Genomic DNA, 10,507 nt, shown 5'->3' with positions numbered 1-10,507 from the left:
GAACAAACCCTAGAAGCCATGTGGATGTGACCCCCAGCAGCAGCAGTATGACCAGTATGCAGTGAGGAGCTGGTGTGTCCTAGAACTGTGCCACGTGCTGGTGGCATGAAGGTGAAGAAAGCAGGCAGGCTGGTGAGTGGGTGGGTGGGGAGGGCTGAGGGGGTGGAAAGACGGCCATGGGGTGGGGGAGTGGTTGGCCAAGGGACTCATGGTGTGTTGGTCTCCTTCAAGGAGCGGAGGCAGGATGGGCTGTGTCAGAAGGACGTGGGATGTCAGGGCTGGGGTTGTTTCTCTAAGGGGACAGCAGGAGGGTGGAAATGTTCTGGGCAGGGCCTGGTGGGCAGAGTGTTGGTAACTTGAGCCACTCAGAAGTGAGGGTTTCACTTTCCCTTTTGGCTCTCCGAATATATCTGGGCCCAGAGGGTGTGTGTGATTATTGCAGAGACACACAGAAGGTGGCTGCATCTGCAGAAGGTGGCTGCATCTACTGAGCTGAGAACAACTGGATCTTGTTCACATTCAGCCAGAGGAAGACTCCTGGGTAAGCAGGGTGTGGGTGGGACCCCCGCCTGGGACCCCCGCCCATGTCCTCATCCTCATGACAACTGTCTGAGAAAAGGGTGATGGTCACTACAGAAGAAGGGATATGGAAGCTCAGGGAGGTGAGGTCATGGCCCGAGGCACAGGTTAAGCAGGGGCAGAGCCTGGGTGTGGAGGCAGGTGTGTCTGTTCCTACAAAAGCTTTCCTAAACCAAGATGACATAGAGCATAGGTGATATAGGTCTCACATCACAGTTTACTGGCAGAGGGTGATCTTCTGGAAAGTGCAGAATGCCCATAAATGGAAGCACTCAGAAATGTGATGACACTGTCTATCAGAAAGAACTTTTATCAAGACAGACAAGGAAAACAAATGTAAGTACTCCACTGCAGGTAAAAGAAATGTGGTGCTGTGTCTTCACGAAGCTGGTTGCTTCATGTTCAAGTGACAGGTCCCACACCTAGGATTTTAGCCAGGTTGTGCCTGGGAAGGTGGAGGGTGCCGTGGAGGCCCTGGAGCAGGAGGAGCAGCAGAGAAAAGGCAGGGCACCTGCCCAGTGCTGAGAGCTGAAGAAACTCCACACAAATAGACCCACAACCAGGAAAGTGCAAGATTCCAGGGGGGCCTGGACAGGAACTGGTGGAGACAGCAGGGGGAGGAGGCTTTGGAGTGGGAACTCTAATTACAGGCAACATTTCATCTGGTGAGGCAGGTGGGGAAAGGCTTTGCAGGAGGAGGAACAACCTGAGTGAAGGCCAGGAGGCTGGGAGCGGGGAATCAGAGTTCAGGGAGCTGGGAGTCCTCCAGGCCCCTGGTCCAGGCTCTGTGGAGTCAGGAGGGTGAGGAAGACAGGAGTAGGAACATCAGGAGGGTCTGGTGATGGGCTAAGGACTTTGAATTTGACGCTGACTTTACTCCTCCTATCCCTGCTCATAGAGTATGAGCTGTGTACCACATGGAGGGAGATGATTGGTAGAATCTCTGTCTGGTGATGGGCTAAGGACTTTGAATTTGACGCTGCCTTTACCCCTCCTATCCCTGCCCATAGAGTATGAGCTGTACCACATGGAGGGAGATGATTGGTAGAATCTCTGTCTGCCCACCGGAAGGGGAGGGCTCTGTGTCTGGCCATGCAGTTGGGTGGGGACAGGCTTCCCCAGAGTCCTTCCTCTTCCCAGAAATAGCCTTTCCTGGAAGTGACCTGGAGGCTAAAAGAGGAAGACGCCCACAATACAAATCCAGCAGAAGGGAGCACTGTTCAACATCCATAGCTGGCTGAGGCCCAGGACAAGGGTCAGGACCAGTACAAGAATGGAAGGGAAGGACAGAGGATAAGTCAAGGGTCATGATGCATTTACAATTCTTTGGCATCATTCAGGAGCTGGCCCTTGTGCCAGAGCCCTCCTCTTCTTTCTGGCTTGAATTTTCCTTCTCATGTTTCATGACTTCAATTGGCTGCCCCGATTCCTGGGGTCCTGCATGTTTGAGGCAGAGAAGGAGGCAGGGGATCAGCCAGTTCTCTTCTCCCACCTGCTTGGAGAATTGCCTACCTCCGTGAATACTCTCCCCTCCACAAGGTCAGTGCCTCTAGCTTCTGCTACTAGGCACACTCGCTAGTGAACAAGCTGATGGTTACTCTTCCTGAGGGACAACCCTGGGCATCACAGAGAGAAGGTGACAGAAAGATAGATTCTAGGATGGGGCTTAGGGGAGGGGATTTGGGGGAGGCTCTAACGACATGGAGCAACTCTAGATTGGGTGCAGCTGAGAATTGTCAGTTCTACCAGTGTGAGTCTCAGTAACTCCATCTATGGAGTTGGGGACCAGAGTGAGAACAAAGGTGCAATTGGTAAAGAAGGAGCAGTCATGCTTTTCAACCAAGGGAGGGCATGTTTTCTTGGTGAGGGCACAGTGATGCATGTTTGCTGTCTCCCTCGCTCCTGCTCTCAGGGTGACCCTGTGTGAAGTTGGAGTTCTGTGAGAGCCTTTACAACCAAGAGGAAAAGAACATCACCCTGTTGTGATACCAGACCAGCTTGGGGATGTCAGGGGTTCTTTCTTTCTCAATCCTTTATAAACATTCATGTAAATAAACAGAAGGGAATATCCCCACAGACTTCAAGACTGCTCTTCTTATTAAATTTATTTCATAACAAAATATTGCCTATTATACTTACTCTTCTTTACACTATGAAAAGAAAAGAAAGATATCAGCTCAGTCCTCTCCAACTCTTTGTAGCCCCATGAACAGTAGCCCACCAGGCTCCTCTCCGTGGGATTTCCTAGGCAAGAATACTTGAGTGGGTTGCCATTTCCTTCTCCAGGGGATCTTCCCGACTCAGGGACTGAACCCACATCTCTTGCATTTTTCATCTCCTGCATTACCACTAGTGCAGTTTTTAAACTTTATGTCTCCCTTTTTGGCCACACTTTATCTAAAGTCCTCTCATTTGATTATTATTATAAACTCATGGCCTTTCACAGACTCAACAAGGCCCAATGAAATATATTTATAGTAACATTATCTTTTATTATTATTATTATTATTTTTACTGTTATATGTGGGTGCCCCTTCTGACCACTTCTCTGAACATCTTCAAGAGTATTCTTGCCTTTGCAGGAGCAGAGAAGCCAGCCTGTGGGATTCACCTCCTCTGCAAGGGGTCTTCCTTCCTTTGAGTGGACAGAAGCCCATGGGTGCACATATGGGTGGGAAAGATGCTGCTGGACAATATCTGTTTAAGGTCACAGTTCACTCTCATTATTCTGGTTTAACTCTGTTTTCATGCCTACTTTTCTAGAGAACTTGGTTTCATCAACATGAACATGCCTCCTACACTGACAGTTGTCACAGCAAGAGTCACACATTTCTTGCTGGCACATAATTCAACTGCTTCAATCATCTTTAAGGTGGTGATGCTAGAAACCACCCCATTCTTGTGGGTTACTGAATACTATAAAGTGAATTCCGCTATCTTAGGGCTTACCTGGTAGCTCAGACAGGAAAGCGTCTGCCTGCGTTGTGGGAGACTTGCGTTCGATCTCTGGGTCAGGAAGATCACCTGGAGAAGGAAATGACAACCCACTCCAGTACTCTTGTCTGGAAAATTCCATGGATGGAGGAACCTGGTAGGTTATAGTTCATGGGATCGCAAAGAGTCGGACACAACTGAGCAACTTCACTAGTAGCTGTCTTAGAGTTAAAACAATAAAAAATCCTAAGTGCATATGGTTAAAAAAATCAATCTGTTCAGAGGGTTCTACTCATTCCTTCCCAAGGAAAAGCTATTTCTTTCAGCTCAGTTCAGTCACTCTGTCGTGTCCAGCTCTTTGTAACCCCATGGACTGCAGCACGCCAGGCCTCCCTGTCCATCACTAACTTCCAGAGTTTACTCAAACTCACGTCCATTAAGTTGGTGATGCCATCCAACCATCACATCCTCTGTCGTCCCCTTCTCCTCCTGCCTTCAAACTTTCCCAGCATCAGGGTCTTTTCCAATGAATCAGTTCTTCTCATCAGATGGCCAAAGTACTGCTGTTTCAGCTTCAACATCAGTCCTTCCAATGAATATTCAGGACTGACTTCCTTTAGGATGGACTGATTGGATCTTCTTGCAGTCCAGGGGAATCTCAAGAGTCTTCTCCAACACCACAGTTCAAAAGCATCAATTCTTCGGAGCTCAGCGTTCTTTATAGTCCAACTCTCACATCCATACATGGCTACTGGAAAAATCATAGCTTTGACTAGATGGACCTTTGTTGGCAAAGTAATGTCTTTGGTTTTAAATATGCTGTCTAGGTTGGTAATAACAGTTCTTCCAAGGAGCAAGTGTCTTTCAAGTTCATGGCTGCAGTTACCATCTGCAGTGATTTTGGAGCCCAACAAAATAAAGTCTGTCACTGTTTCCACTGCTTGCCCATCTATTTGCCGTGAAGTGATGGGACCAGATGCCATGATCTTAGTTTTCTGAATGTTGAGCTTTAAGCCAACGTTTTCACTCTCCTCTTTCACTTTCATCAAGAGGCTCTTGAGTTCTTCTTTGCTTTCTGCCATAAGGGTGGTGTCATCTGCATACCTGAGGTTCTTGATATTTCTCCCGGCAATCTTGATTCCAGCTTGTGCTTCATCCAGCCCAGTGTTTCTCATGATGTACTCTGCATATAAGTTAAATAGGAAAAATAAGGATTTCATTTATTTTTATACTTTTCTTATACCCTTCCTCACTTCTGCCTATATCATTATTTCTCTAATTTTATATCCTCTATTAGGAAGCTTTGCATTTGTAAACACTTTATTTACATATTTATTTGTTACACTCTCAACTGGAGCTACTACTTCTTTACTCCTAGCTTTGTAAACAACTCTTCCCTTCAGAGCTTCAGCTCCCAAGTTCTAGAAATGTGTTTTAATTTTTATATTGATTAACTGAATTGTTAAATATTATATATATCAACAATATTTCAGTTTTAAAACAGCATCCAAAATAATCAAAATGGGAAAACCAGGACTTGGACATACATCAATTTACCTTAGATTAAAAAAAAATCAAACAAGAGAGTTTACATATTTGTGACATATTAATATCTTTTTTTAGAGCTAACTTGTACCAAATAGCAGCACATGCTTCTGGGAAGACCTTTAGTTTTTCCTGATGGTTTCTAATTGGCTTCATTTTCACCTTTGCACTGTTTATCTTCAACATTTCCTCCATTTCTTCCCAACTGTGCCTCATATGATAGCAAGTCCCTACAGACCCTGGACTTCTTATCCCATTCTGGACTGCTTTCTCTTAGATCTGATGTGTGCCCAGCTGCGATCGTTGGATTCCCTTCCCTCTGGCTTGATGTTCCTGACTCCTGGATCCCACGTCTATCTCTCTCATGGGTATCCTTTATCTTCCTCCATAATGAAACAAACACACCACCTATTGTTTTCCCCTGCACCTCCACTTCAAGTAACTTTCTGAAAAGTCTGGTGAAGAGTGAAGACTGCTGTGGATATGGGATGGGACATGGGGTTGGTGAGCTTGTCCCCTGCTCTCCCCTCGGCCTCCCTCTCATCTTGCTCCCTCTCTGGGGCTCTGTCCAGCAGACTGTTCTTCTCTCCTGTGAACACTCTCCCTGTTTCTGTCCCTCTACTGCACTCTTTTTTATTCATCTATCACTTCTCCATCTAGTGAGTCTTCAAACATTTGTTGAACACTCTGGTCTCCTGTTGCCCCCATGCTTGTTTTTATTAGCAGCAGAGGAAGAAGAGAGAGGCTATGGTTCTTGAGCCCAGTGAGTGGGGTGGAATCCAGTCTACCAGGGGCAAGACTTCTGACCTTGGCCAAATCATATAACTTCCGTACTTCAGCTTCCTTATCTGTAGATGGGCATCCAATGTACACATATCAAATATTAATGGAATAACATAAAAGTTATCATATGTAAAGTTTAAGAGCCAATACCAATACAGAACGATGACCACAAACAAAAATCACTCTTATCCGTAGCTGTTATTACTATCATTTCAGTCAGGTCTCAGGAGGAGTTGTTGACAAAAGTTCTTTTGATTTCTTAAAACAGTAGCTAAATGTAATCAACATCTGCTTTCCTTCCCCTTCTCCCATGGCAAGATAATCACATGCAGAACCAAAACAAATTTTTTATATACAAACACCTGACCTTTTTTTTTTTAAAGACCACTGAGAATGGGAAAGTCTGAAAGGATGGACACCCTCATATATTATGAGTACGAACATAAATCATGACAGTTTGTTTACATAACAGTGTGGCTCAAGGTATGAAAATGTTTTAGGTATTGATGCCTTGTGATTTAGTAATTCTACCTCTAGAAACAGCTTAAGGAAACAGTCTCAAATATGGGTGAAGTTTAATACAAGGAGAATGATCTTTATTATTTACATAAGGTATTAGAACCAACCTGAAGTACAATGGTCAGTGGAGGACAGCAGAGAGGACTGGGCACCGTTCGGGGTCCTCAGCCACTCAGGGCAGGGATATAGGAATTGGGATGGGGCTGGTAGGACTCCAAGCCCTTGTGGGATAAAGGCTCTTGCAGAAGCAAGGAAGACCTGGGCTGTGGGAGTTGCACCACCAGGAACTTTATCAGGGCAGACTCGTGCCTGGGGAGCAAGACATCATTTTGGAATGGGAAGAGTCATTTATCAATAAATATATATCCACAAGTAATTTTTTTCATATATCAAATGGAGTAGAGCATAGTCATCACAAACCTGGCATCTGAATCAGAAAGACTTGAGTTCAAGTCCAGTCTCTGGCACCAGCGTAAAAACTGAGCTGACCTAAAGTTAGATTAGTCTCAGGAGCCTGCACATCATAGACACTGGATCAACATCACCTATTACCAATTAGTAACACAGTTGCTCCAACCTCATGTAATTTCCAGAGTATTCCTTCCTATCTGTTCTTCTGTCTCTGGTGTTATTACTCCTATAACTTCACAGATGGCTGTCTCCTCTGTGATTATCTTCTCCTTGTACCCCAACAGGAGAACAGGACTATGAGTTGGAGGAAGTTGCAGGAAAATGAGTAACTTTCCTTAACTAGTGACCTGCAGAGCCCAGGAGACAGAGAACCACACTAGGTTAAGTCCCCGGTGGAACTGGTGGCCATCCCAGGGGAACCCAACAGAGACCTCGCCCCTCACTGCTCCCTGAAGCCACTGCTCACTTGTGACTGAGCCCACATTCTGTTTTCTCTTCCCCAAGGGTGAGGTCACACCTCCTTCCAGCCTGACGCAGACAAGGATCTGAAGGGAAATCTCTGAGACCCCGCTGCTGCCATCATGAGTTCAGAAAACCTCGGAGACCGCTCAGGTAAGCAGCTGCCTCTTTACTGGCCAATTCCTGCATGTGACCCAGAATTGAGGGTGGTTCCTCCAGACAGAGTTAACCTACAGAGGAATCAGAACCAAGAAGAGGATGGATAAGCATCCTGGAGCCCCCCAGAGGGGCCACGTGGAGTTTCCCCAACTAGGGTATGTCTACAGAGCCTCTTTCCCAGCCTTCTCCTTGGGGAGCCCCTTGCTAGGTGCTCACTTCCTCCCCCACTGCCCTCTAGCAAGTGACTCAGAAGTGAGGCCAGGACAGCCCATGGGGAGGCGGACAGCAGAGGGTGTCCTCAAGGCCAGATGGGGCAGCAAGGGGAGGTCCCCCAGCATCCCTGGAGCTCCTCCTGCCCTCTCCCTTGGCCTGAGTCTCCTCCTGCTCCCATTACCATAGACACCATTCCTTCAGCTCTCACCCTTCCAACTGCCCAGACACTCTGCAAGAATCAGCAGACAGTGAACTGAACCCCAGTCTACCTTTGTCACCTCCTACCTGGAGGGGAGGGGTGATGGGGTTGTTCACAGGATCACATCTGGCTCCACTCCTCCTCTACCTGGTTGATCCCCTCCCTGGCCCATCCTGAGTGTCTCTGATTAGGATCCTCTCACATGGTAGTCTTACTCATTGGTGGGTGGTCCTAAACCCTTTTTTTAAAATTAGGTAACATTGGTTTATAATGTTCTATAAGTTTCATGTGTACAACATTATACTGCTACTTCTGTATATGCTGCAGCATGCTGTTGTAGTCTGTGCTTAGTTGCTCAATTGTTGTAGACTCTTTGCGACCCCCATGGACTGCAGCCAGCCAGGCCCCTCTGTCCATGGGATTCTCCTGGGAAAAATATTGGAGTGGGTTGCCATGCCCTCCTCCAGCTGCAGCGTACTCACCACCAAAATTTAGTTGGAAAAATCCCTATGTGGCAGAATGAAGAAATCACAGGAGTTTAAAGTAAGGAGGATTCAAAGTCATGTCCAAGAAGTGTCTGACAATTGACCTTGGGTTCCACCTCTGAGCTTTCTGCTTACTGGCCTTGGGTTGTCCCTTCTCCTGTCTAAGTCTCACTTTCTTCTTCTGTGAAATAAGAATAATGCCTCTGTGTGTTCATGTACCAGGAAACACATCTTACATCGTGTCCCAGCTCCCATATATATATATATATATATATATATATATCTCTCTCCTAGTTTCCTATGTCTTACCTGCAATTTCGTAACCTCCAGATCCCTGAAATCACACAAGGATTTTGGTAACGCATTTGAGCAGTGATCTTGCCCTGTACTGATCTGAGGTTAATTATTTTCATCACATTCTTTATCCCATTTAATGTGAATATTCTTTTGTTTCACTACTAAAACACGAAAGCATTCATTTACAGGATGCCGCCAGTCTCTCCTAGAAGTTCAGCTCAGTTCAGTTCAGTCGTTCAGTCATACCCAACTCTGCGACCCCATGAATCGCAGCACGCCAGGCCTCCCTGTCCATTACCAACTCTCGGAGTCTACCCAAACCCATGTCCATCGAGTCAGTGATGCCATCCAGCCATCTTATCCTCTGTCATCCCCTTCTCCTCCTGCCCCCAATCCTTCCCAGCATTAGGGTCTTTTCAAATGAGTCAACTCTTCACATGAGGTGGCCAAAGTATTGGAGTTTCAGCTTCAACATCAGACCTTCCAATGAACACCCAGGACTGATCTCCTTTAGGTGGACTGGTAGGATCTCCTTGCAGTCCAAGGGACTCTCAAGAGTCTTCTCCAACACCGCAGTTCAAAAGCATCATTTCTTTGGCGCTCAGCTTTCTTCACTGTCCAACTCTCACATCCATACATGACTACTGGAAAAACAATAGCCTTGACTAGATGGACCTTTGTTGGCAAAGTAATGTCTCTGCTTTTTAATATGTTGTCTAGGTTGGTCATAACTTTCCTTCCAAGGAGTAAGCATCTTTTATTTTCATGGCTGCAATCATCATCTGCAGTGATTCTGGAGCCCAAAAAAATAAAGTCTGACACTGTTTCCACTGTTTTCCTATCTATTTCCCATGAAGTGATGGGACCAGATGCCATGATCTTAGTTTTCCGAATACTGAGCTTTAAGCCAACTTTTTCACTCTCCTCTTTCAGTTTCATCAAGAGGCTCTTTAGTTCTTCTTCACTTTCTGCCATAAGGGTGGTGTCATCTGCATATCTGAGGTTATTGATATTTCTCCCGGCAATCTTGATTTCAGCTTGTGCTTCTTCCAGCCCAGCGTTTTTCATGATGTACTCTGTCTATAAGTTAAATAAGCAGGGTGACAGTAGTAACTCACAAAACACACATGCACTGTATTCTTTCTCTTTGTGTGTGTGCATGTGCTCATTTGTTCAGTTGTGTTCAGTTCTTTGCAACCTCATGGACTGTAGCCCACCAGGCTCCTCTGTTATTGGGATTTTCCAGGCAAGAATCCTGGAAGTGGGTTGCCATCTCCTGTTCCAGGGATCTTCCCAACCCAGGGATCGAACCCATGACTCCTGTGTCTCCTGCATTGGCAGGTGAATTCTTTACCACTGTATCGCCTAGGAAGCCCTCATTCTCTTTCTAAACATTAAAATTGTAGATTCCTGAAGACATCTAAATCCTAGGATTAGATAATGATTTCTGGAGGTTTGGAAGTCCAAGATCATCAAGGTAGTGGTGATTTCTGGTGAGACTGCTCCACGTGACTAGCAAATCTTAACTGCCCTCTAGCTGTGTCCTCACATGGCCTTTCCTCTGGAGGAGGGGGAGGAAGAGAGAGAATCTGATGTCTTCTTTTCTAATAAAGACAACAATCTTATTGGATTCGGGCCTCACACTTAATGACTTCATTTTACTTCAATTTCCTCTTTAAAGGCCCAATCTTCAAATACAGTCACTGGGGGTTAAAGCTTCAACATATGAATTGAGGGGTGAGGATGGGAAAAGCAGTTCCATCCGTAACCCCAGGTGACTCTACCAACAGTGCCCAGGTGATCACTGCTCAGGAAGATGAATTTTAACAATTCATACTAAATAGCATTTAAAAAAAAATTTGCTCTAGAATTTATTGCAGTTACCATATTATGATAAGAAAAGCAGATCGTTCTTAAGGAATCA

The 10,507-nt window shown here is 45.8% G+C and overlaps 1 protein-coding gene across 1 annotated transcript in view; it reads left to right on the top strand.

The window, feature by feature from the left end:
* The first annotated feature begins 435 nt into the window (after positions 1 to 435).
* Positions 436 to 10,507, top strand: part of LOC145545956 (apolipoprotein L3-like) — a 28,328-nt gene continuing 18,256 nt past the window's right edge. Inside the window, exons 1-2 of the mRNA XM_081591383.1 lie at positions 436 to 541; positions 7,276 to 7,383. Of these exons, the coding sequence (XP_081447509.1) occupies positions 7,353 to 7,383 (31 nt within the window). The 5' untranslated portion in view covers positions 436 to 541; positions 7,276 to 7,352. The remainder of the gene's footprint in view (positions 542 to 7,275; positions 7,384 to 10,507) is intronic.

This window comes from Giraffa tippelskirchi, chromosome 4 (genome assembly GCF_054371585.1).
Source record: "Giraffa tippelskirchi isolate mGirTip1 chromosome 4, T2T-mGirTip1v1.2.pri, whole genome shotgun sequence".
Classification (NCBI taxonomy): Eukaryota; Metazoa; Chordata; class Mammalia; order Artiodactyla; family Giraffidae; genus Giraffa; species Giraffa tippelskirchi.
The sequence above is the reverse complement of the archived record's forward strand: the minus strand, read 5'-3'. Positions and strand labels throughout refer to the sequence as shown.